Source organism: Ciconia boyciana, chromosome 5 (assembly GCF_034638445.1).
Source record: "Ciconia boyciana chromosome 5, ASM3463844v1, whole genome shotgun sequence".
Taxonomy (NCBI): domain Eukaryota; kingdom Metazoa; phylum Chordata; class Aves; order Ciconiiformes; family Ciconiidae; genus Ciconia; species Ciconia boyciana.
This window is the reverse complement of record NC_132938.1, coordinates 71,005,576-71,033,148: the sequence shown is the minus strand read 5'-3', so window position 1 is coordinate 71,033,148 and position 27,573 is coordinate 71,005,576. Positions and strand designations below refer to the sequence as shown.

General features: G+C 37.4%; 1 protein-coding gene across 1 annotated transcript in view; it reads right to left on the bottom strand.

The window, feature by feature from the left end:
• TBC1D9 (TBC1 domain family member 9) overlaps positions 1 to 27,573 on the bottom strand; it is a 54,842-nt gene that overhangs the window by 13,031 nt on the left and 14,238 nt on the right. The window contains exons 2-13 of the mRNA XM_072861493.1: positions 26,019 to 26,129; positions 19,621 to 19,739; positions 17,736 to 17,964; positions 16,407 to 16,668; positions 15,053 to 15,260; positions 12,088 to 12,294; positions 10,147 to 10,317; positions 9,538 to 9,688; positions 7,818 to 8,032; positions 5,753 to 5,870; positions 4,453 to 4,738; positions 3,199 to 3,328 (exon numbers count right to left, since the gene is read on the bottom strand). Coding sequence (XP_072717594.1) covers positions 3,199 to 3,328; positions 4,453 to 4,738; positions 5,753 to 5,870; positions 7,818 to 8,032; positions 9,538 to 9,688; positions 10,147 to 10,317; positions 12,088 to 12,294; positions 15,053 to 15,260; positions 16,407 to 16,668; positions 17,736 to 17,964; positions 19,621 to 19,739; positions 26,019 to 26,129 — 2,207 coding nt within the window. The remainder of the gene's footprint in view (positions 1 to 3,198; positions 3,329 to 4,452; positions 4,739 to 5,752; positions 5,871 to 7,817; positions 8,033 to 9,537; positions 9,689 to 10,146; positions 10,318 to 12,087; positions 12,295 to 15,052; positions 15,261 to 16,406; positions 16,669 to 17,735; positions 17,965 to 19,620; positions 19,740 to 26,018; positions 26,130 to 27,573) is intronic.

The following is a 27,573-nucleotide window of genomic DNA, read 5'->3' as shown; positions in this document are numbered from 1 at the left end:
AACTTCTCCTGCAGGGTTTTATTTCAACTTGTCCTGGAATATCTCTTAATTGCTACAGAGAGAGAAAATATTTAGACTAACTGGATCTCTAACGGCTGAGACAGTACAGCAGTCCTTACATTCATGAGGATCTGAAACAAAGCATCAAGAATGCAACTTCCATTAGGAAGAAGATTCTCTAAAGTGCCGAAGTCTTATTTTCATTTTTTTGCCACAACACACATAAGGGTCTCAGGGAGCTCCTGCATATACTGCAGAAGCATCCTAGGGGAAAACCTATTAGGAATAATATTCCATGTTTTTGTATGTAAAGAAATGCCTAATCCCTAAGATTTCTTTTTGTGAACTATAAGTAGAAGTTTTTTGCCATCAAGAAAACACTTGTAACATACTTAGAAATGCACAGATGACCAGCAGGAACAATAATGCTAGACATCAAGTATGCCACATGTAAAACTAAAAGGGGGTGGCAAGATATGCTTTCATACAGGATGGATTTATATTTCTAGTGCAAGTGCATCTACATAAGGAGATCATAATTTGCTAGCACATTCTTGTGTGATCAAATTAATGCTAAAGCTGCGTTTGTTTGTAAAGCTGTGCACCTTTGTCATGTACCTGGGGAGTAAAAAGATGTTTCATGTACTTGAAGCATTTTGCAGATAAAGAAGTCTTTTGAAAAAATGGAATCTAGATAAACATCCATGAATATCAAGCATCACAGAAGTCACAAAACCTTGAAAAGAGACGTCTTTTGTGGCTCTGAGGCCACATCTATTCCAGTAATCAGGGCTTATTCTCTGGTCTGCAAGCCAAATGAGATGGTCTGTTCACATCCATACAACTAAAACTCATGTAAGCCTACAGAAAAGGAAGGCTGCATGCAATTACCTTCTGGGAATGGTCCCTTGCCCATGTTAACTTTCAGACCATACAAGGAATTGTGGGAAGAGTGTCACTTGTTCTAGGTCAAAACCGTATCAAACCTTTCAACAGCAGAGACCTTTGAGTGTCAGTTGTTTAGTTAAAATGGCCAAGATCCAGATACTACTATAGATGTAGCTTCAGTGTTTAAGGCCTATTGTTCTTCCAAATTAACTAACACACACATCAAAGGAGTTAAGCACATAACAGCTCTTAATATCTGAGTCTAAACTCCATTGACGGCTAGTGAGCTACACACCAGCTTTTAAAGCTGTAGTGATTATGCATTATTTCAGTCACTTCTATTGTAATTATGATAACACCAGGCTCTATAGCTTCTGAATTAATTGCAAAATTGAATGAAAAGATAACAGATTTCTTACTAAAAAGTATTTTCAGTAAATGAAAAAATTACTGGCAGGGTAAAATTTACTTGTTATGTACATTCCCTTATTTCAAGAATGTTTCTCTTTTAAAAGTAGAAAGTCAGTTCAATATCATCACAGAGAGGGGTACTAACCACTTAGTTACCAAAAAATTCCTCTGCATCACTTCAGCTTTCACTGGAGACTTCTCATATATGCATCTGACATGATTACCTAAGAGCTGGACAGGATCAGAGCATGATGGAAAGTAGCTCTTCATAAAACAATCCAAATATTGTGCTTTCGCCAGTGCTACACCTCCACCAAGTTCTCAGGCTCATCACGCTCCCATGACAAATATCATAGGACAGTCTGCAAGGGACAAGGTTTCCCCCCCCTTGGGAGTGCTGTGTGTGTGTTTGAGGTAGGACAAAGGACTCCAAGAAAAAACATTTTTTTTTAAAACAATAAATGTCTAGAAGATTAAGCATAGATGGTTACCCTACAAGTACCTTTAACAGCTTAAATTCTAAAAATAGCAAAGATATGCTCGCTTACTTGATATTTTGATCTTTGTAGCTGCAACAAAGCTAACAGTGAGTTCCCAGCCCTGACTGCACACAACTAATTGAGGAATGTAACAGTCATTGAGTAACAGATGCCTTGAAGTTTATCTTGATAGTTTACTGCTGAATTGTTGGGGTTTTTTTAATAATCAAATCAACCAACAACAATGACTCTCCCGAAACTAATTCTCTCTTTGCAACCAACTCCTGCTTTCCTCACAGTTCTTCACTCCCCATGCTATTTGTTTTGCCTAATTATACTGGAGTACAGCTGGTTATTTATCTAGAAGGAGCTACAAGGTTCTGTGCTGCATAAGCCCCAAAAAGACAGACTGGCTCTGCATGGAGTCAGGTTATTAATCTAAAAGCAGTTAAGCCCATGCAAGCTGTCTTCATGATGAGGAAATCAGACAAATACAAGGGAAACAGAATTTCACATAAGCGTCCTTCTCCCCATTCTAACATTGTGTGAAGAACTATACATCTAACTTGATTCCGTTTGCCCTTCAGCATAGAATACACTAAGGACTACCTAATTCCTTGTTAAATGGATATCATGGTATTAAAGCGAGAAGGTTTTAGGGACATAGGAAGTGCCTCTGAAACAGCTGTCAAATTGCCAAGTGTGAACCTACATCTTGAAGTAAAAATACTAATTTACCCTGCATGTCAATGGAAGGAAAAAAGGAAATTAAGGAAAATAACTCTTTAAAGTTATTCTTTAATTTTTATAAAAAATTAATATACCAGTGTAATCATCAGGGGTATTATAACTGATGGCTTATTTTTAAAATTTAAGGACAATGACACTGGTTTGCAAATTTTAGGGTTTTTGCAGGCTTTGTTCTGTGCTTTACTGATATTAGTTATTACCAGCTCCTTTCACTTGAGATTTTTTTTTTTAGCTTTGGTGATAATACAGAAGCTAGCGGCCCATGCCAAGGTAAAAGAAACAAAATTCCACTGATAATAGAAAGGTCTTCTGAAATCATATGGATTTCGCTAATATTTCAGCTTGGAAAAGCATGAAAAAGCTTAGCTGAGAATTAACCTTTTTGGAATTATGAGTTCAGCCTTTTGTTTGTAAATCACTTTTTGGTTGTGGACTGCTCTCCTTTGATGCTGCAGGCTTCCATACAAAACAGCTCCAATTAAAAGTTCTGGTTAAAAGAAAAAGAAAGACTAACCCCTCTCCCCTGCCCCAGTTCACACTTCTGAGATGAGTCTGTATTTCTTTTATGTTCTTTCAGTTCCAAGCACAGCCAAACTATACAGTATCAAATTCCTCTGTAAAGCAGAACTAGTGTGGGTTGGCAAGTTCCTGTTAAGAAATCCTATCCTACCTCATAGGAAGACCTGATTAGTCTGAAGATATCCACCTCAGGATAAGGCTCTACATCATCACTGAGCAGTGAGTGAAGATGAGGAATGGGTGGAAGAGTACTGTCCTTATTAGTTACGCTGTCCAAGTATCTGGTGGGGGAAAAAAAAAGAAATAAGAAACCCAAGATTCATTTATACCCCCCTCCCTTCTGAGGGTTAATAGAATAAGGGTTACATATAGATCATTAAATGTAAAAATGATCAAGCCACTCTCTACTAATAAACTACATGATTTTTAACATCAGTAATTTGACAAATCCTAACACTGCTTTTTCTTAAAGAGAGCTAAGGTAACCCTGGTAATTCATTATCCTTATCAAGAAATAGCTCAAATATAGCTAGTTACAAACAAGTGGCTTACTAAACAGATTTGTTGCTTCTGACTATTTAAATATGCTAAGGAAATTATGACACCATGGAAACAAAGGTCAGTGTGCTTCAGTCTACATACCCTCCCATCCTACTACTGCCTAACCTCGCTGCAAGGGGCTTTAAGGGCTTGTTCCTCCCACCAGTGCAGCTGCAGTAGATCATCTGTCTTCTACCTTGCAGCTGGAGAACACTTAAATCCTCAGCAAGCACTGGGGCTTACTTCAGAGAAAACATAAACACAGTCTTCTTTAATCCCAAATACATTAAAAACAGACTTCGGTAAGGCTATACTAATGAAACTTACTAGGAAAAAAAATTCCAAAGTTTCAGCAGCATCTTGAAAACTAAACACTACCATCAAACACGAGGAAATCGGAGGTTACACTCAGCAGTATTAGTTTGTATTAAATGACTCTATCCAGTCTATTTATCAGCCTCCTGTTTCACTGAAATCTATTCATTCAAGAGCCTACCTAATTATTCTGAGTTCTGCTTAGTTCATTCCCAAAACAATTTCCCTTGATCAAGGCTTTTTCTTAGCAGCATTTAAAAGATGAGGCAACAAAACCCATATAATCAATCAAAATAAATTTCTATAATCAGGTTTGGGAAGTTTATTTGAATGTCTTGAAAGAAGAATTTATATCTTTTTGGTCACTTAACATTATTTTAAGATAACATAAAGAGTACCTTATATGGGTGAAAGGAGACTATAAGCGTGTAGAAGATTTACATATATTGTACTAGTTTAAATTGAGTATTTCAACATAAAAGAACAGAAACCATAAAAGTAAGCAAAAAGAAAAATAAAATGAAGATACTTTATTTTCTGTAATAAATACCTTCCCAAGACTGTCATGGCTTCTCCATCATCTTTACAGTTAAGCAGCTTGTCTACATTAGCATCGAGGACAGCGAGTGCTAATTGAAATATCACCTTTATTCCTTCACAGAAGAAACAATCCACAACCACCACTGCACTTTCAAATGGCATTACACTGAGGAAAAGAGTGAGGAACCAGGACAGGGAAATGGTGGATATTACACCCAAGTCCTGCATGCAGTCATAAAGCTGTGGAACATAGTCACGAGCCAACTCCTCAAAGACACCCTGATCCACCAATGCTCCTGTTGAAAATAAATAAGGTTGGATGTCCATTAATTCTGGAGCAACTGACCACATCACCATTTAGGGGAGAAAAAAAATATATACATATATTCTCTCTATATATATATATAAATACAAAACCTAAGAATATTCTACATGATGCTTACACACATTTTCTCACTTTCAGATAAATAACAGATTCTATTCCACTACTGAGCTGTACATATAAATTGAACTGTAATAAGCTTATTTTGTTTTAATTATACACTTCATAAAAGCTAAGAAAGGGTCAGTTTTATCTAGCACCTACAGAAGTTATATGATGGCTTAGTACTTACCATTACTAATTAGGATAAGACTTCTCAGCATCACCTGTTGGAGGAGGCCAGGGTGACTGTCTGTGAGGGTCAGATTTATTTCAAGAGAACCCTGTGTTATACATATCTATGCCATAACATCAGTGTCTTAAGCAGGCCAGGAAGAATCATTTCTATGGCTGAATGAGTATCTCCAGCATTTGTGAGCTACAGTAAAGACAGCTTCCATGATAAACTGAAGAGCCATTCACTTCCACATACACAAGGAAACTGTCATCTGACAACAATAGCTTTCAGATACTTGTGCCCTTTCAAATCAGAGGTAAACAGGCACAAAGACTTCTACTGCAAATTGCCAAAAGGTCCTGTTTCCACCTTACCTTAATTAGATAACTGGATCATCTAAAATTCAAATTTTAGCCTCCCATCTCTTTTTTATTTACTTTGTTTAAGCCACTTTAGAATGCCATCTAAAGTGAAAAGTGAAAAACTATTAACTATTAACTAATACTGTGATTAACTAACTGTGATTAACTATCACAGTGTCTGTTTAGGGAATTGCTTCTCTGCTCCTGAGCAAGCTGTCTTGCCACTAGCATTCACAGTTGTATCTATGCCACACATACATCTACACATATGCTTGTTTCAATACAAACAGTACCAATTAATTTGGTTAATTTTTGTACTGTCATTTTAGAAAATTTCCCCATAACATACCAACAACTCTTGTGTTGTAGTAGTCAGGTAGCATACGTTCACACAGAGCCACTAGCAGCCAGAAAGCTTCCTCCTCTTTTGCATAAAGGAGGAGTACTGAAGTGACAATATTCATAGCCTAAAAGAAAGAGAAATATAAATTGCTAGACCCCTTTCTTCAATATCTAGCACAATAACTGGGCAGATAAGTGGTTACTATGGTTAGGAAATTAGCTACATCTCCCCCTGCAGATCCCAAACTGTTCAAGTATTTTCCTGTAAAAACAGCAGGCAGTGTTTTCCCAGTGCTCAAAGGAAGGTTAAGAAAACCTCAAATAAACCACAAAAAATTGCCAGTTTTTTTTTTTTTTTTACAGAAAAAAAAATATCAAGATTTCTTTTCATAATCAAGGGCCTACTCAGGTCTGCAAGCACCCAGTTACACTGCTACTGATATTCTGCCAACAGGTGCTCTTGGGGAATCTGGCTCTGATGCAGACAAAATGCCTCCTACAGCGCTAATGATGGCCGCTGCTGTACCACTCCTTGCAGAGGCAGTCTGCACTCCCCATGCCTTCTGCTCCTGTGAAAAGGTCAAGACACAGCATCTGTGAGCTGAGGCAAATGCCTGTAATAGTGTCAGTCACGAACAACCAGAGCATAGTCAAACAAAAGTCTCTTGCTGTTGCTCACTCTCCATGTTTGACTGTGTACATGACAGTTTTTTATGGCCTGTTTCACTCCATTTCAAGTATCACAGCACTGTACAATGACCTCTGAATTGTTTGCTTACAGTCTTTGACTAGACCTCTGTTAGTCTGAAGAAATGAAGTATTTTGGTACCATTTTCTTCTCAGTTTGCCTCCTAAGGAATTAGCTGCTCATTTCAGATCCTGTAACATTTTAAGACTCCAGCTTGATCATTACCTGTTTGAAACGGCAACTAAGGTTTCAACTGAAACTCAGAACAATGTTACAACTCTGTCAAAGTCTATGCTATTCCTTTTTATCTTGTCTACCATGTATGAAATACAGTGAGAATTCACGCACTGAAGTAACTGTGAATCAGCATTCTGAATGCTATGGACCAAGTCCCAAGACTATTAACAATTATTGTGACAGCTTTAGGAACCAGAATCACAGTGTCTTTCTACTGTTCCTCTGTTAAAAAACAGAGGAAAAGCTACAAAGAGTTATTGTAGCTATTGCTTAGTATTATATTTGTTATTAAATAATTTATGATGGTATCTGTTAGAGTTGCTTGCACTTTCACTTACTCGTGCTGTATCTAGGAATCTTAACAGTCAGACATTAATCAGGCTTCCTAATACTCATGAATTCAAGTTTCCTTTTTGCAAAAATAGGTAGGAAGGCAAAAAAACGGCCCAGGTGATAAGTCAAAGTCACATAGTAAGAAAGAATGATTTGGGACCAGAAACTAAAGTGACCTGAATCACAGGCATAGGAACTCCAAAACCATGCACTGGTCAGCATTAACTCTACTGATACATGGTTATGATGCACAGTGATAAGATATCTTCTACACTGATTTATTTTTTTTGGTTTTGGGGGTTTTTTTTGTTTGTTTGTTTTTTTAAGTTTTGTTTTGAATGATTGAATGGCATCATTGAAAAATGTAAAGGAGGTTCTAGAGGGTTATTACAACTAATACATTGAATAAGTAGGTAAAAATTTAAGGCTGAAGAATTAAAGGTTTTTTTCTGCTTAAAAGAAAAGAACCTTTCTTCAGGGTCCATTTGTCATTTTCTGTAGATGCACTTCAGGACAGCTCTGTTATCCTCTGTCCAGTCTCTAGATTTATGGGCAGAAAATATGCTTACAGAAAGCTATGGACATCTCTCCGCATGCACTGCTAATTCTTCTGTTGGTGTAGGTCCTTGTGTCAAATCCCTCTGACTTCAGCATTACTGTAATTCTGCAGCACTGAGGCTTTACCTCACAGCATTATACATGTATCTGTGTACTTTACACAGCCAAATACTTGTGTACATGACTGAAGAAATAGGAGTATAAGGAAAGAACTGGAATTCCAGAAATTGAAGGAGTGCCAAGGTATTTCAATTACCTGACAATATCCTATGTTTGGATTTCTAAAAGCATAAGCTGTCAAGACTCTCCTTAGAGCAGCAATACCCATCTCATTCTGGAATGCAGGGTGTTCTGGAAGGGAGCGGTGCAGATCCCTCTCTATCTCTTCTGTAGCAAGGTTATACTTCCCCATTGATTTCTCCACTAGGTCCTCATAATAGCCAGGATGAGTGGCCATTTCATTAATGGCTCCTGGGAGTGGGAGAACAGTACAAAAAACAGAAAAAAAAGCAAAGGTTAGCAGATACAGTATCCCAACACGATGATCTTCTGCTACCCTTTCATCTTGAATGTCACCAACAAGCACTTTGAAAGAAAATATGAAATGTTATTTTTGTAAAAGTGATTAAAAAAAAGATAAAGCCTCTCTCTCTTTCAGCCAGAATGAAACAGGAGGCATGAAGAACAAACCAGCTGTGCAGTCACATGGTATCATGAGCTCTCTCTGCAGCTGGCTGTGGGTTTGATTACTCTAAATAACTCAAAACATGCCTCTGACAAAGCTACTTGCCCTGAGGAGGGAGTAGATTAAAGCTTGGTTGCCGAAAGTATGATATCTCAGCCAAAAGCAAGAGACAGGAATTCCTGAGCTCTATTCCTGCTTCTGAAAATGACTCTGTCACCTTGGGCAGGGCGCTTAGCCTGTATTAGGGATACTATCACATGCTCACAGAATTGCTATGAGATTCCACTGCTGAGTTTAAAACTTCTCTGGAAATGAAAATCTCAGCAACAAAAGAAATCAAGTGTCAGTAGCACAAATTAATGCACATGGAAAATACTAATTATACATACACCATGAAAATTGGTCCAAACTAGCTATTAATCAGACACAGGACAGAACTGTGCATTCCTGTGTATATTTTCTGAAAATATTTGTTTAATGCTTAGCAGCAAAGAGATGATGTACAAGATTAAGCATTATTAGGGAAGAAATAGAAAACAAACCAGAAAGCATCATTAGGTCATCATAATAAACCCCTAGTGTGCTCATATCCTAAATGGTGTGGGTAGCTGTGGTAACTATCTCAGGGAGGGGCAGAGCTAGAGAAGGCATACTGCAAGTGAAAGGTTATGAAGAAAGCCTGAAGTATGGACTGATTTCCATATAACTGGTAATAGAATAAAGTTCTTCAACTTTGAAAAAAAGCCTAAGGGGACACAGATCTAGAGAATCCTTGATGGCACAGAAGATGGACAGAAATATTTTCTGAACATTTTTCATATACTGGGAGTACCTAATAAAATGATAAAGTAACTTTTTATTATTAAAAAAAAAAAAAAAAAAAGATAGTGGTTCCATGCAACATGCTTAAACTTTGGAATTCTTTGCAACAACTTGCGCTGTGAAGGCCAAAAGCTTAACTGGATTCAGAAATGATTAAACAAATGAAAATTAGGCCTGCTGGTGGTTGGTGAACATCCAGAAGCCCCTAGACTGCTGGCTTCTGGTAAGAGAGTGTGCATTCTGCTTTTTTGTATTCTTCCCTAATTATTTGAGCCTGTTTGAGAGCAGGTATTTACTGGTCTAAACAGAACTCTTGTCTAAACCAGTCTGGTGCCTGCTAACAATCACAGCCTTACTTGCTCCAAATATTTTTAGACGCTTATTATCTGCACATTTAAACATCTTTGAAATTCTTTCTTCCCTCATGCTTTTGCTTATATCCCACCATCATGTTCAAATTAATACCTACCTGAAAATAGTAGCCAAAGTTCCCCTCTCATGCTTTCTGGAATGCCTTTCAGCACAAGGTCTCTGGTTTTCTCTGTACGATACATACAGACTCCTTGGCCATATTCAGCAAAGTGAATCTTCCAGGCCTGTTCCTTCAAAAACTCTTTAGCCTAAAAGCAAAGAATGGCAGGCATAAAGATGCAGCTTCTCTTTCTAACACTCTGCCCCACTGAAATGCTAAGTGCTAAAAAGCCTGCAATGTCCTAACTGTCCAAGTGAGCAAGAAATAACTTGGCTACAGTCCAATTCTCCTCTTAATGGGCTGCCTCCTCCCATTTCTTAGTTTCTATCCCAGTAGACCTTGCTGTTAAAAGAATATTGTTGAAGCAGTTGTACTGAAGAGCAGGCACACAACCTCTCCTTGATTTACATCCAACTTTGCTTTTTTATGTAGTGAAGTTGTTTGTATTGGTAAAACGACAGGATATTCAACACGTTATTTCTGTGAAATATACTCTTAACTATCTGTGGCAGAATGAAACTCTTCTGGGTAAGAAAAATATATTTTGAAGAAAACATAATTTAACAACTTTTTCAGTCAGGTACAGCACTCCGAGGTGTATTTTACCAGCTTGGGGTTGAACTCCTCAGGTGACCTCCGCCGATACATTGTCATTAAAGCTTGAGTTGCTGTTGGAATGCCATTGTCATTGAGATTGAACTGTCGCTCTCCCTCCGACTCAGAGCTGAGGCTTTTATGAGGGCTGGCAGAAATTAAACTACTTGATCTCGTGAACACCTGTAGAAAGCAGTCACAAGGAATACAGACATGGAGCTGAGCCAGAGTCTGGGCTTTTTACTTCATTTTACTTCAAAATTTATACATGCTAACAGCTAACAAAAACTGAGCAAATTAAATCACCCAGGTACATTCACAGGCTGAGCATATGACAGCAGAATTTAAACTGGTACAGAATAATGAAATTGTTTCCAGTTTCTCAATAGCTCTCCTGCCGCCCCCCCCCCCGAAAAGTAATCAAATCCTACAATTAGAATTGCTAAGGTAGTGTTAACTTTAAGTAGCCCTGGGCAATTAAACCAGCTCCCTTGGTCTCCTGTCAACATCACAGGACTGTTGACTCCCCAGGTGGCTCCTTGACTGTCCAGAATGTAAGGTTTATATATAACATATATTTATATGTGTGTGTGTGTGTGTACACATATACACACATTTATATTTGTATATATGTTTATACAGACATACACAAAATAAATTATTTTGTTCCCCTCACTTCAAAAAATGTTCTACAGAAAGTTCAACACTGTCAGATTGTGATTTAGAAGAAAAATATTTTGAAGAAAAAGGATTTTCTGACTTCTCAAACAGCTTTGAAAATTTATCACAGTAAGATCTCATATAGCAGTTCACACCAAATGCCTGAAATTGAAATTAGTAGTCAAGCATGTCTACATATATAGTCATATTATTAAATGTAATAATAATGCGTGCAATTATTAATTTGTGTTTATAACTCAGTAGGTAGAATATGTAGATCCACTTAGCGCAAAAGGCAAGACAAAGTTTCAGCATTATACATACATGCGTATGTGCTCTGGTATACAACTACAACACCACAAATTATACCTCACCATCAACAAAGCAAGTAAAAAACTGACTTAAGATTTACATGGCAAACAGATTAGGGCTACTCAGCACAATATTAAGGTATGGCTTAGTACAGACTTGGAATGCAAGTCTACCTACATAAAACCAAAATGATACGCTACAAAAGCCTTTTCTGCTTTGAGATCTGAACTGCTAAACTTTACTGGGTTTAACAGATCTGATGAGGTGATATGAAGCACCTAAATTTCATACATAAAACCTAGGAATTCAGCAGAAGCCTTGATATTCAAGTGCCTGAGAAAAGTTTATCTAATCATATCTTTTAAAAATCATTTACTTTGCATAGGTAAATATGGAGGTGGTTCAGAATAGGGCCACCTGATGTCCAGGACAGGGTGGTTGTTTTTTTTTTTGTTAGTTCAAATGTTCCAAAGTTCACTAGCAGTGCACATGCAAACTTGCTCAGCTCAGACATCGTTATCTGAAGAATCAAAGGATGAGATTTAGCAGCTAAAGTCTTGAATAAAAAGAGTTTCATATCAACTGATAATTTCTTCAAATTATTAAAATTCCGCAATACATTTTGACTTGGACAAGTCAATAGATATTAAACAGTATTATTCAATTCACTATTCATATTTCTACTATGACACTTTCCAACAAGATACACTGTAATTTCAGAATGCGGCAGCAGGAGTTCGAGTAGCTCTTCCACAGCAACGGTGATTTCTCTTAGGTCTAACATGAAAAAAATAGGTATCCTAATCATAACATTTTAACTGTTCAGCTTAAGGGAGCTAAAGGCATTAACACAAAAGAGGTAACATTTCTGTGTACAAAGGTTTAGCTTTTCGAAAACTTAAAGGTTTTTCCTGGCTTCTCTCTCCCCACACCAGTTAAAATCCCCTTCTTCTAGTAAACGATTCATGTTCCTCCACATACCTCATCATCTGAGCTGATATAGCTTCCAGAAATATTTTTTTCCAAGTATATTTTCGAAGTGGTTTGTTGCAGAAAGTCTGAGATCCTCTGTACAAGAAAGTCTCTGTCTTTCAAGTTGGCAAAGAGGAATGTCATTCTGTTTTTTGTGCTGATTGATAATGGGCTGGGTAACACACTGGAGCTGTCTGCCTTTTCCACTATTGTCACCTAGGGAGAAAGAGTAGCGACAGCTTAAGATCTTTAATTAATCAAGTTGCTTGGTCTAAGAAACCATCTTAATACAATAAACCCATGCCCCTTCTCCCCTTATATTGAATCACTATGGACATGCCTCTGCAAGAAAACAGGATTTGGATACAATGACTTACAAGTCTGGAAGATGAAGACTGTCATCCCTCAAACAACTGGCTTCAGTACATTCTCCAGCAAAACTCCTCTGCACTGCTTAGTTTATTTTCCTCAGGCTTTATTTTAAAAGAATCAATAAAACAAAATTCCTTCTGTGGGATGCAGATCGATGGGCTTTTTTGTAGGACCTCTGAATCCCTCTCCTGCTCCCCAACACCAGTACATGCTGAATCAAGAGACTTGCTTACTTTTTATTGCCAATATATGCAAATAAGCCAATTTTGGGATAACACTCCTGTTCTACTATATTATAGTTACATACTGTGATAACAACTGTTATTGCAACTGTACTTTCACGGTATACAGAAACCTGCAACAAAGGGAAGCTAACCCCATGTCTTTCCTTACAAAGGAAAACATCTAACCCTGTGAGGTGGAGGTTTCCGTTTGGCCTTCAGTTGTTAGTGAAATGGTCACCAATATAACTGAACTCCAACCTGTAAACAGTACTCACACTGCAATCTACTGAATACAGGGCAATAGTTCCCCGAGCTTTCAGTAAAGCACATTAACATAAAGAAATCTTAGGGATAAGTCATACACTGTGGATGAATTATATAATGGCTGTGTCTTCTAAACATTGACAATTATTAGCCTTAAAAACAAATAAACCAATCAATCAAGTTTGTGCAGTTCATACATTGAACAAACACAAATCACAATTATTAGTACTTTTAAACACTGCTTTATGACTTTAAAAAATTTCCTAGGTAATAAAAACTGTCTTACTGCCTTCAGAATAGAAGAGGGCACATTTCAGTTTACCAGGACCTTTACTTTTGCTCTTTTTAACCCTTTTTAAAATAGAGATCAATGGTAAGACATTAGTGCTATAATACTAATATTTCTCTAGCTAAAAGGATAGGATAACCATTTTTCACACAACATTTTCTTTGAAGATGTATTAAAAACTGCAATGCACAGCTCGGGTGCTAAATCACTTCTCTATACTTCCAACTTCCTTTTATTTTCCTGTTAACTACAAATCTATTAGTTCTTCATTAATTTAAAGGAGCTTCACTAATAGTGTATTGAAATTAGCTAAGAAGCGTTCCTATGTCATTTTTCTGTTCCACTTAAAAACTGTTTGAGCGCAATCAGCACAAAAGACAGACAAGTTCTAGAGGCACAGGACAGACATTATAGCAAGCATGCTCTCTTATAATGAGAGCAAATATCCACTTATTTCCTATTCAAGTAGAGACACCCACATATCTGAAGCACTGATCTTGGAGACGGCACCTGCTGGGTGCAGTGAGCAATGCAGTCAGCCAATGAAAATCATCTTTTCCGATCATCATTTCTGAATCAGTGCTTTGTTACTCTCTCATCTGTCAAAACAAGTCCAGGATATCACAGAATACTGGAATTAGGTTAGGGTCTGACCCAAAGCTTTAATTAAATAGAAAGCTTCTCTTTAATTATTAAGGGTACTGATCAGTTGCTCTGAGGACTAGTGCTACCCAGTGTGTTACTGTTCTCCTTGCTGGTGCTGAGACTTAACCTGTTCACACAAAAGTACTTATTCCTTCAGCTATTTCCTTCTCTTAAAGCTTTAGAGCTGCTTTGAATCCCACACTGCTGTGGTTATCAAAAGCAGTTGCTGAATCGGCATCCAGGAAAAGAGGCCCTGTTAAATGCAGACTTTGTTCTCTTCCTCCACCACTTTACCTGGAGGAGCGTTGTTCCCTTAGAGTTCCAGACAAACAATGCAACCATAATCAAATGTCTCTCCTCAAATAACCAAAGTCATTGCAACATAGTGTGGAAAAGCTGTACTTCAAAGTTTCCAATCAAATACCATTTGTTTTTACTCTTAATGATTTGTGGGGGAAAATACTGCCTTGAAATATTCCATGGTTCTTCAGTCAAGCCAAACTGTCCTTGGTTACATCAGCTTTGCAACTATTTCCAAAACTTAATTTACACATTTTCCCATTAACTCACAAATCAAGTCAATCATAAAAAACCTCCCTAACATATTTTTTTCATGGCATCAAACTTAAATGCTTTTTACTGAACATCTGCTTTAAGCAGCCAGCTTTAAAAAGAGAAGCACACCAATTTGTAAACTACTGACAAATATTTTCCATACACAGGAATAAATGATTGCAAGTCTGTGTGACAATTCAAATCTTTAGGATTATGAATCTTTTTACATCTGACAAAAGCAAATCTTATCTGACAGATTCTTTAACAGAAGTTCCACTCATCAATCTAGGAAGTTTTATTGTCCATCCCTCCCTATGAGGCACAAAAAAAATGTACCATGGGGCTGTAAATTGGAATATAAATTATGGGAGAGGAAGGACTCACAAGGGTTGTAAAAACTGACAGAGAAAACTCCCTGTGAATTTCAGTAGTAGGAACTTTGAAATAAGATACACAGTCATTAAATATTACTTAGAACACATCAGAATAGTATGCTCACAAGAGATTAAAGGGATGAAAAGAGGTTTTTCTCCAATAATGAAAATAACATCAAAGCTAGGATGCAATTTCCAATAGGATATTGCTTTACTATTTGCCCTATAAATTTACAAATACAAATATTTACCTCTCGAAGAGGGATAATAAGGCTGCACAAGTTCTCTTCTTTACTAGTAAAGCAAATGTAGTTTGTAGAAACAAACATCTGACCCAAAATATGCATTTTGTTGAATGGAGTCCAGAGAGTACAGTCTGTGTGTCCATCTAATTTCTCATCCTTGGGAAGTCGGAACAATGCACGGTATCTCTCACTCTTTGCTCTGGCATCAAGATCCCTAAAAAAAAACCCCACAGAAAGCTTTTCTTGTTTTAAGAAATACATAATACCTTTTAAGATATATTTTATACAAATCATTCCAAGTTACCTGCAACATACAACTTAGTTAAGCACTGAGTGTACAGCAAAACAGTGGAAATAGTTTGTGTATAGGGGATGTATAGTCTTCCCTGCTGGAAGATTCTAAAACCACATGAAAAAAAAAATTCTGCCATGAATGACTTGGATACATTGATCCTGACTTCTCAGAGGGAACAGATTGGGTGATGTTTTCACATTCAGCCCTACTTTCTGAGAATATATACAGTGAATCAATTTATTATTAAATAGCACATGACCCCATGTAATATTAAGCCTCAAAGAAGCATTTTTGGCGTAATAAAAACATGATGGAATCCTTAGGGCTAGAGTTTGTTAACAATTTCAAGATTTAGTCTTGATAATGCATTCAGTGCAAAACACTGAATAGTTAGAAAGACAAACCTAAGTTACATAATGCATGTCAGATGTCATTAAGTAATGAGAAATACAAACAAGCACTGGTTACAATTCTGTATGGTTCACTAGCATGATCAACATATAAAATAATGAAAAAATTAACAGGAAACTATCAAATTGCAGGATGGCATCTATAAAAGCAGCAGAAATATTTTCCAGATTATTTTCTATCCCTTGGAATTTTATGTCATTTTTTATCTCTCTGTTACCTAAAGTAAGTTTTAGATAGAATTCATCCTCTAGAGTAATTTTTCAATTCCAGTTATAGGACCAAGTATGAATGTTAGGCACATTTCTTAATAACACTTAAATCGCTTTATTACCTTCCCCTGGTAACAAAAAAGGGCCTTACAACAGATACCTAACACAGCCAGTGTCAAGAGATACATTAAAGAACTTCTAAACAAATGAGAATTTGGCTCAAATATGTTTCTTTTATCTTTGCAACATGTTCATATTCAGATGTTTTCCCTTTTCTATTTCAACAGGAGACCAAGTAATTATTATTCACACTTTGCCACTGCTGGAATCAATCATTCCTTTTGGAGTAACAGTAAATGGCAGCAACATTAGAAAACTGTTGGACAAAATGATGCAAGTAAAAGGATTGAGGAGAAACAAATGAATAAGAGCCAGTGCTACCTACCGTTTTAGTGCAGATACTTTTTTGGGGGATTTCTTTTTCAGTTTGGGTAATGACCTGTCTTGTTCAAATCCTTCATTGTCCAAAAGCTGTCGCATAGCTATATTGGCAAGCTGTTCCATTAGTTTAAATGTCTCACTGATATTAAGGAATACTGAGAAGAAATGTTCACTTGACCTTGTGCTCACTTTGATCATATCAGGGAAGAGCAGCGTAGCATTCTTCTCAAGTTGAGTGATATCAACCCAGCGGATAACTAACTTTGCTGAACAGAAGCAAACAAAAAAAAGATTCAGTACAAAATTTAGCATATTCAAAAGCATTTATCTTCTTCTTCCTATAAAATGTATTCAGCTGAAATTTTCTTGCATCTTGAAAAGCTGGAAGGACAGCACAGATAGACCCAGCTTGTACAAACAGACTATGATCACCTGACAAACAGCAGATAAAAGAGTTTAAATACCATTTACTTCTGTACAGAACACCACACAAAAGCATTACAAAGCTAGGTGGGATAACATAATTTATCATTGCCACAGTACTTGCTCAGACTCTGATGTCCTCTTTTCCTATGGAAGCAAAGAAACATAGTCTAAACACATCAGACAGTCTTGCATTATTTTTATACATTAAAAAGTTTCAAATATTACAGTAATGACAGATCCTTGGCTTTTCTTCCAACACCACTACAGGTTAGGATATTGTCCTTAAAACAGGGACTAAATCTACATTTATTTTTGTTAAAAAAAAAAAAAAAAATCCAGTCATTCACTAGGGTATGCCTACACAGCTAAATAGAAAGACCTGGGACTGATCCACTGCCCATAACCAAGTACTGCAGACTCGCTCACCTCCACACTGCTTAGAATTAATTCCCTCTAGAGCAGACTGGTTGCATCCACACTATGTAGTTCTTGATCTTGGGTCTCCTCTGAGCCCTTTGTGATGCTCTGGTGTTGTACAAGAGTAAATGTGGCATTTGACGTTGCAAAGTCTGCCAGAGTAGTACTGGAGGATCGTATTAGAGCAAAAGGAGCCAAAACTGGTATCATCTCATCCCTATTCCCTTTTGGGCACAGTCCCCGAAGTGAACCATGACTCTAAACGATGCCCAGATATTGTTTTACAGAGAACTACTTTGAGAAATACAAACAAACAAGGGAACAAGCATGGAGTTAAGCTGTGTGACAATCAGGGAATTGCTCCCTGCTCCTCTTTTCCTCAGCAGTGTCTTTGCACCCCCAGCGGTTCAGCAGGTGAACAGTAACAAACTAAAGAAGATTCCCTAACAATTCTTAGATGCAGAGACCACCATTCCACTGTGAAACATACCTTCCCTGCCCATGAGGAAAGAATAAAAGCAAAGGTGATTAATGCTGAGATACACCCAGCCCTGACGGGGAACTTTCCCCTTCCAGTAACTGCAGGAGTAGTAGTTCACTAATTTCTCTTCTTCTGGCATCCCAAATAGCTTGTGAAATTTCACTATGGCTTCCTTAAATTTTTCTGTATCGTCATCCTCCTTGATGCCATTGATTTTGTTGTACTCAGCGATGATGCCCTAGTAGGGAGTGAAAGAAGGACATAGCATGTTAGTTGCCATGGGGTATCAGATATCCTTATCACCATTGCTGTCTGGGCCAGAGGCCACAACAGTTACTGCAGTGTCAAGAAAGTATTTTGCTTATCTCTTATTCTTCTGCTCATTCTTTTGCTCATATAGTTATTTACTTTATTCAAGGCTGTCTTTCTGATGACCTTGCTCCCTGCCATGTCTACATCAAAAGCAACCAAACACCAACCACCTTTCAGTATCCTGTTTTAAATTAACCAGCTTATCTCAAATACTCCTAACAACTCTGTAAAGCACCTATAATTTGTAAAATTTTCCCCTTCCATGTCAATATGCTCCCTGAGGAGACAGAGATAGGATTTCACCAGAAAATTTTATTCTAAAAAGAAGGAAAAAAGTCAAAGGAAAAAAGGATCTGTTACTCTTTAGGGAAAATATCAAACAACTTTTATGACCCCTCTTAGTGGAGCTTGAGCAAAAGAGAAGAGCAAGAGGAAAAAAAAGAAGTATCCCCTATTAGATTAACTGGCAGGACGGAAAAATCATTCATACTTTCAAGTACAGAATACCTTCATCAAATTTGAAGTGTCAGCAGTCTGGTGAAACGCTGCTTTTTGTTACCTCAAAGACTACAGTTCCTTCTGTTCTATACTGAAGTTCTGGTCTACTCATTTATTTTCCCAATCTCTTTTATGAATCTTCTCTATTGCCTTCTATATTGAAGTTATAAAAATGAAAGTTACTTCTTGCCTTCAAATTGCTCCATTTACATGGAATGCAGAGTATAAGACAGCAAACCATCATTCACATTTAATATTTGTCCAACTCTAAAAAGCAGCAATTTCCTTAAAGGATTATATTTCACAAGACAGATGTCTTCTCACATAAGGTGTTTCCATGATCATCTATAGCCCTCATACCTGATTCACCAGTAAATCACAACCAACTAGGGGATTCTTAAGACAGCTGACATGCTACATGAAATGTTAAAAAGAGGAATGAGACAAAGCCAATGCTTAGAATATACACCAAGTAAGTACAGTAATTTTGCTTACAATCAATCTTTTACCAAAATATTTATTTTTAGATAATTTTTAGTATGGATAAGTACTTTTTACCAGTATAGCTACTATCTGTCCTATAAGGAGAAAAAGACATTCTGGTAAAAATGAAAAAACCCCAAACCCAACCAATCAAAATCAATCAACCAGCAACCCCTAACACCTATATGAAGTGTAAATGCCAACACTACAGGATTTAACTACACAGAAGAGGGTAAGGAGACATTATATGATGAGTGCATGAAAAAAAATTAAAGCTTTGCACTGGAAAAGCAATTACATAGAAAACTGTCAAAGTTTAAAACAGAAGCAACGCTGCAATTAATTTTAGAACATATAATGTTTGAAGCCCTGCCTATATACTTTTATTTTATTTTTTTTTCAATCACACTGCTGTAGTTATGTACGCTAATCCCAGTTTCCCTAATTTTTACACACATGTTGCTACTTAGAATCTGGTTTTCCCTCAAAAAGGTGGAGCAGCCTGGGGACTGCCAGGTCAAATTTGTTTAAAATTCACGTCAGTTTTCCTTCCACAGTCACATTTATCATTAACAACATTTATAATAATATATTTAACTACCTGTATTTTTCCTCTGACAAATGTATTTATGTCATTCTCATTTTCAAAGATTGAAAGAGTTTGCAACAAATTCTGTTCAAGCCATTCCCAGTGTTCAGTGATTTCCTTCCTTGAGCAACCTGTATATTAAAAAAAAAACCCAAAAAGTCACAAAATAAATAATACACCAATGTCAATGTCCTCTTAATCATAAACAAAAGACTCTAATAAAACTCGCCAGTAACTGGAGATGCAATATTTCACCAGATGCTGTGTCCCTGGAAATTCCAAAATTTTCTCCCATATCCTTTAACTTCATAACAGGTAGCAATCTTCAAGATTATTCTGTGAGAAGCACAAGCTACTTATGTCAGTATCATGAGCAAAAACCTCCTACATTTACAATTCTAACCACAATAACGACACCAAGCTGCCCAACGTCACATTAAAGAGTTAGCAAAGGTCTTACCTGCATCTGTTAGGAACTGACAAAAAACCCCAACAGTTGTATATTCTACCACTGGTTCCTATTCTTCACCATCATACACATCTATAAATTATGAAACCATGATGTAATTTCAAGAGTGAAAGCTGAAAAGGATAATTTTCCTGACAAGTCTATTACAATGTCTCTTCCTCAAAAGAGTGCTGAAAGACCTCTAAGAAAGCTATCTTTTTAGGGGAAGAGAGTTGTCAGAGGTGGTTTACTTTTAATGATGAAAGAATAAACTAAACTTTGATGACCCTAGTCTGCTTAGAAGACCAAAAGGGGTCAACTGAGATATCTTTGATACTGAGGAATCAGCATACACATAGTCTGTAAAGTAATACAGAACAGGGATGAAAAAGCTTCTTGTATGAACTAGAGTTTATATATGCAAATTTTTGCTTCTATTTTACTTGAGATGGATTGTAATAAATATAACTTCCATTTTGACCCTGTTCTCAACATCTTGCAGAATAAAGTTGTTGGTGCTCTTCAGGATCTCTCTGTGTCCACCCTGAAGGAAGAATAAATTCAAGCACTCAGAAAAAAATTTTTCCCCCAAAAAAGGATGTTGAGGGAATTACGTCAAAACCGGGACTTTTAAGGAAGTATTTTCAGAAAACAAGCATAACATGTTCACATAGGAACATCTGTACCTGAAGCTTGATTAAAAGTATCCCAATCCAGTTAGGAAATAGCATCAATGCTACATCATCTTTTTGTTCAAACCACAGATTTGGCTCATTTTACTAAGAACTAGCAAGTAAATGTACCTACCTGCTAACTAATGCCTACAGAACCCAACAAAGTGAAGGGGCTCATTGTGAAGCAGCTCATGTGAAGCAACCATTAGAAAGAGGTTAAATTACAACAAGCTGTTACTAATAACTTCTTCAGCTTCACTACAGGCACAAATTGTCACGTCTGTGCATAAGTGTTTCCATGGTTTGTAGAAGAACTCAATGCAATTATCTTGAATTCATACCAAACGATTGTTTTCCTTGTTGTTCAGCAACAAATGATGGGCAAAAATATTCTTTCTACAGTATACAATCTGAGCTTCACACAACTCCAATGAAAGCAACAGAACGCAACATTCTGTGCAACTTCCAGGGGAATTTCACAATTCTAGTTGTAGTATGGATACATAAATCATGTTGCAGAGTAGCCTGCATATGTAACCAATATTGCAGAACCACAAATGATTGCCACTGCTGCTTCTCCTTAAAACTACTGGATGCAACTAGACCTTTCTGGAACTCCGGAGGTGGTCTGAAGACTAATTTATTTCTTCTTGGCTTTCACACTGCTGTAAAAAGCAATGATGAAATACATGAGCTATGTATATAAAACTAGACTGTCATCAGAAAAATCGCTCATCCCTTGAAGAGCAGTGACAAGCAGTGCAGACACACTATCATGATGAACTGTTTCTTAAAGCTGTCTATTTCTTGTTTGTGGTTCATCAATTATTTTTCATCATGTCTTATGAAACAGCTTTGGTTGATTATTCTCAATCTGTAACAACCCATCTCATTGTTTCCATTGCTTTTTGTCTCCACTATCTTACTGTTTACTCTCCCAGTCTCATCTACAGCAGATCATGTAATCAGGCCAAAACCCACACCCCAGTTCTCATCAAATTTATCATCACAGTCTAGATCTTTCTCTTTGCTTTATTCACTCAGGATTAAAAAACACTTTTGCCATGATGGTTTAAACAACAGGTCTATTTTAACTCTGCTACTGGCAAGTCTTTGCCTATCTTAGCATATTAGAAGCATTCAACATTTTGCCATCACTGGCCTTTTAGGTAAATCAAGCAATACCTCTAACTGTCAGGGAAGGAAAAAAAACCCAAATATTTAATAGTTAAACCACTGCCTTGGGAATACAGAGCCCTCAAGACTGGCAGGAAATAAAAGGGAAAATAGCTACTAATTTAGTAGCTATTAGGCTACTAATCACTCTTTCCCCTCCTCTAAATGGTATGCTCAGCTCATGGTGTGCTCCATGGCTGAAATGGTGTAATGTTGGCCAGCATCCCTGGCAGACTGAGCTATTCTCCTCAATCTTCAGGGAGGAAACTAAGCGCGTTAAACAGAAGTTGGAGAGCTAAGGGACATCTAGACCAGAAGAGCTGGATGGAGGAAGGATGCATGGTGCTGGAGAGAGGATGATAGGGGCAAATGCCTGGCAGGTGGGATGGGGTAACAGCATGAGCAACATGGAAACATCTCTGGGTGTCAGGGTTAGGTTTCTAGCATCTGGGTTGGTTTGTCTAAGGTAAGAGGTGAAGGTACAGAGAGAATGTGACCAAGTTCAGGACTGAGAAGAAAATTAACAAGTCATATACACATGCTTTCAAACACACTCAGAAGTATAATCTCAGTATTGTTTCAGTCAGTGACTGAGGCATAGGAATGGCTTAACTTGAGACAGCTGATGAGGCTGTCATGTCCAGTCTTCTCTCCCAAGTAGATACTTACCCGAGATGCTTATTAGTCAACCTGAACTGCTGCCTTAACAGAATGCACTGCAAGAGAACCTTGTAACATTTCAGGAAGCCTAAAATTGTTCTTGCCAGTAATGGCAAGTTCAGGAGTGGACTGGCAAAACCTCAACTTGTGCAGAGAGGGAGGAGAAAATAGTTACAGCTGGTAAACTCAACAGCACTTTAACTCTAACAGTAGAGTTAATGCCCAAGAAAATTCACATCCAAAATGAATTATAAACAAATCTGGGGTCTAAACATATGAATGACTCAGTCATTTTAGAGAAGGAAAAAAAAAAAAAAAAAAAGACTCAAATAGTCATTTTAGAGCAAAAAAACCCCAACCCTTTGGATTATTTTTTTTGCCCTTGGAATAGTCTTGTACAGAACAAGACCAAACGTCATGCAGCATGAATGAACCAGAAAACAATCACACTTGTTCCAGTCACTCTGTATAGCTACTTACTGAAGATGGAGATTATTGCTTTATGGAAGGCAGAGGAGAATATGACAAATTTCTGTAAAAGTAAGAGATTACAAGTACCAAATAACCAGCAGTCTATCCCTAGGGAACAGGGAGGGACAGCTGTACAATGCAGGACAAATCGGAGCTGCATAGCTAAATGCAGCCAAGTCCCTTAGTAACAACCTTTGATCAGTTCAAAAGGAATGGCTTTAGTTTCAAAAGGAATGGCTTTAGTTTCAAGTTCATAAAATAACCACAGCACAGAGCCTTAGGCAACACTGGGCTCCTCACCTTCAAGGTTGCTTAGATAAATAATTTGCTCTCTGTAAAATTTTACCTTCCTGTAAGAGCCACGCTATTCCTCTCAGGGTACGAGACTAAGCTAGCGCAGTCTTATAATTTAACAAAAATAACTAAGCCAATCAACCAGCTAGATATTAGGAGACTAAATATTTAAGAAACACTCCACAAAATGGAAGCACAGATATATACGTTAACTACTTTAGCAATTTCAATTAGGGTTAAGATTCATAATTGAAGAGCATGTTTATTAAAACTAGCTTAAATGTAAACAGAGTACCATATTTCTACATAAAACCTGCAATATCTGTCACAGAAGAGAAACAAAACCCTCACAGTTCATCAGCAGCATCAATTTCTACATGTATGTTACATTTGTTTATTCTGGGGCCATAACTCATCTGCCTTCAATTTTGTGCCCCTGGTTATCTGAGGACACACATTGTAGGTATAAAATTATAGTAATTATTTACAGATGTCATGCAAAAAAACTGAAAATGCACTTAAAGAAAAGTCACATGACCTATTTCCAAAGTCTTAAAAATTCATTTCTGAATATGTGCACAGTACAAGTGTCTTTGAAGAAACACTATTTTGTTGAGGACTTTGTGATATGTTATTTTCTTTGGAAGGGAGTCTGCAAACAGCAAGAAAATTTGTGCCCTCAGTTGCTCCCTTTCAAGTTTATGGGACAGAGGTGCCTACTAATTGCTGCACACTGACATTTGGATGAAGGGAAGAAGGGATTGTATGTGCACTTGCAACTACCTCTGCTTGTGCACAAACAGTGTAAACAAACATACTGGCAAGTACTTTTAGCCTTCTTTCTCAGGACTGAAATCCATGGAAAGCTGATGTGCAAGGTCCCAATACTTATGGTCACAGCAGAGTAGCTGACAGTACAAAGCAAACAGTTAAATAAAGATTTGGAAACAACCTTCATAATACTGACAATTTCATTAATATATGTTTTTACTATTAGCTGTCACTAAAGGCAAATTATATTACACAAATTTTAAAATCTTCAGTGAGTTGATGCTAATAGGTGCAGAGGGAAAAATGGCTGTTTAAATCGATGCCTTCTTTCAGGTCTGATACCATCAAAAGTAGCAAGAAATACTTGTTCTAAGACGAGCTATTCAGCAACTTCCTATTGGATTCAGAACACGACACAGCTTTGATAGCACCTTTGTCAGACACACAAATCATATGCTCATAAGAATAGAGCCTGCTTTGAACTGCTAAAATTATTAGATCTACGGCAAATCTTCATCCATTCCTCTTCCTCTTCCTTTCCCAAAAGAGAGGATTTGTCTGGAGGAAAAGTCATCCAAATAATCTAAATGTCCCAATTTTATTGGGAGAATGGGCACAGATGACAGGACACTGTTAGGCCAGAAGACGTCTATGGCTTCATTAACTAGTATTTTTGAATGTCAGGCAGCATTGGGGGTGCTGGAAGTCGTCAGTCTATTAAAGAGATGACAGACATGGGTGCACTTCTCATTCATCCTTTCTCAATTTTATTTCAAATGAACAGAGTTCTGGCTGCTGCCTAAAACACTGTTTGAAACTTTAGAGCTAGAGGAGTTGCATTCAAAAATTTCCATTTGCTAAGACTGAAAAGCAATACTATCAAACTGAGGATCTGACCTTACAAGCTTGGCCAATCAAAGCTAAATAACCTTGACCTTCTGCATTCAGCTTCAGAGACTATTTTCAGAGCTAGCAAACAGAACCAGAGACTAACTACATACCACCTTATGCTACTTGCAATAGGTACCTGATCACAGAAATAAGCATTTAGTATTTACAGGATCCGATGCGTGCAAAAATCCTACTTAATGTACCAAAATATCAACTTTGTTGATTTCACCAGCTACTATAATGACAGAAGAAACAGTCTTACAGTTAGAACTGTCAAAGTTTGAGCCTTAAAGACCAAAACTCTTAAGAGTTGTCGCATCTATGTAAGAACATACACTTCTGTATTTAACTCTAACCTAGAAATTCAGCTAGATGGTAGCTAAGTACATCATATTTAGAAGGACAACACACTGTCTGAAATAAACGTCCAGGAGGTGGGCATCCCTGGGATCTAGATGGTACTTATCCTGGAGGCAACTGAGCTCACTATCCAGAAAATGCCATACCGATATTGAGTACTCAGGTGAGAGCTGGGGTTGCACTATCTTCCTGGTTTCCATTTCAAGGGAAGCCAGGTGCCCAGTCTGGGTAATCTGGGGGCTATAACCAGCTACTCCTCCTACCATACTCTAGAGATACCACATCACCCAGGAATGCTGCACTTTAGAAGTGCTGTAGAAGTGAGCCATGGGCATGGAGAAGAACATGCAAGGAGGAAGGATGGATACTAGACTGCTTGTCTGGGAACACATCTGGGAGATGAAGGGTGGGAAATCTGTCTCTGTTCCATGGCCATTTCTGGTTTTAGTCAGTCATTGTGCATAACACATACACACATGCTGGCATTCAAGGTCTGCATATTAGAAGCTCTGGAGCTTCTTAATTTAACTACTAGAGCAGGTTTTCATCCCGACCCATTTATTTGTCCTGAAATGACTGTGCTCAGCAGGCAGGATGCTCTACTAGTTATGTGGCACAGTACCCAGGAAGAATAAAAATCCACATGTCAGTATGTTTTTCCTTACCACAGGCGATAGTCCAATAGACCAAGGAGTCTGGTGCTTGGTAGAGGATTCGATATGGTGCCACTCTGGCACTGGAGTCCAACACAACATCAAGAGTACCCACAAGGAGACCTATGGAACAGGAAATTCTGATGAATACACAGTGATGGATCATCCAAGATCCCACAGGAGGGGGCTCCACAGCCCCCCCCCCCTTCCATTACACCCTCCACAGCAAAATGCAGACCTATGTATTCATCTCCACACTTGTTGCCTCATGTTGTAAAGAGGGAAAGTGACTCAAGAGGGAAAAATCTTCAGTTTCAACCAGACTTCAACTTTTAAACATACATTGATTCTAGCATAAAGGCAGACAAACTGAAGCGAAGCAGAAAGTAGCTGTTCTATAAAGCCATGTTTAAAAGTTATTTAGTTTTTTTTCTGTGTTTCCGATACTTTTGGACCCCTGGGGAAAAACAAACAGAAACCCCCACACAATACACCCTAGAAGGGTTCAAAACTCAAATGTCAGCTAGGAAAAACTAAGACTTTCAGCAAAAATAATTATGCTACTTAATGGTCTGATTCTTTAGGGTAGAAAGGATCAAAATGCCTAACAGTCAAGCTGTTTTTCATCTGAAAGGATACCGATGAAGGACAAAGCCATACTGTTTTCCCAAAGTAGCTTTGAAAATTCTTTGCTACTGAGGGGACCATCAATAGTTGGATACCAAGTGCTACCAATAATTCCTAACTATATTTCCACAAATTCTAGAGCCTATTTTAATAAGAAATGACACACAGAACAAACTCTAACCCCCCAAACTCTCTCCCTCAAGAAGCCCTATTTATTTTTAAAAGATGTAAAAGTTTTCCCCCTTTTCACCTCCACAAAGAATTTTCATCTCCCCTGCAGAGATGTCAGATTTAAATTCTTATGTTGAAGTTTTCAGCAAATTCACGTACTGAAAACAGATGGATGAAATTTCAAAGATTTTTTTTCTGCAAATATTTATTGGGAGAGAAATTAGGTTTTTTTAAACAGCTGAAATAAACTGCACTCACCAAAAAAAACATTCTAAAACACTCCTGTTAAAATCCTCTTCTCATTTCAAGTGGCTGTTTTCATCTTTTACTGTCATAGTTTTATTAGTTCCTCATTCTAGACTGTCATAACTGGTACACAAGATTGCTTCCCTTGCTGTTCTTCTTTCAGATTTGCTTTATGCATCATAAAGACATAAAAGCACTACCCATTTTCCATCTTAGTAGATCCCTTAAACACGAACTGAAACTGATATTTGGAAATACCCCACCTACCAGTGATTTTGTATTCCCCCATTCTATGTTTTTTAATTTGTATTTTGTTTTATACAGATCTTCACAGGCCAGATCAAATAAATGTAATCTCTTCCTGCTCAATGCATTAATATCCACCACTTTTTAATCCAAGAATTCTAAAACACACGAGAAACAAGTCTGGACACAACATCAGGTCATGCGTTAGTATGCAGTGTTAGAGCGCTGTCTGCTGATTATATGATATGAACACAAAATATTAAAATATCCCAATGTT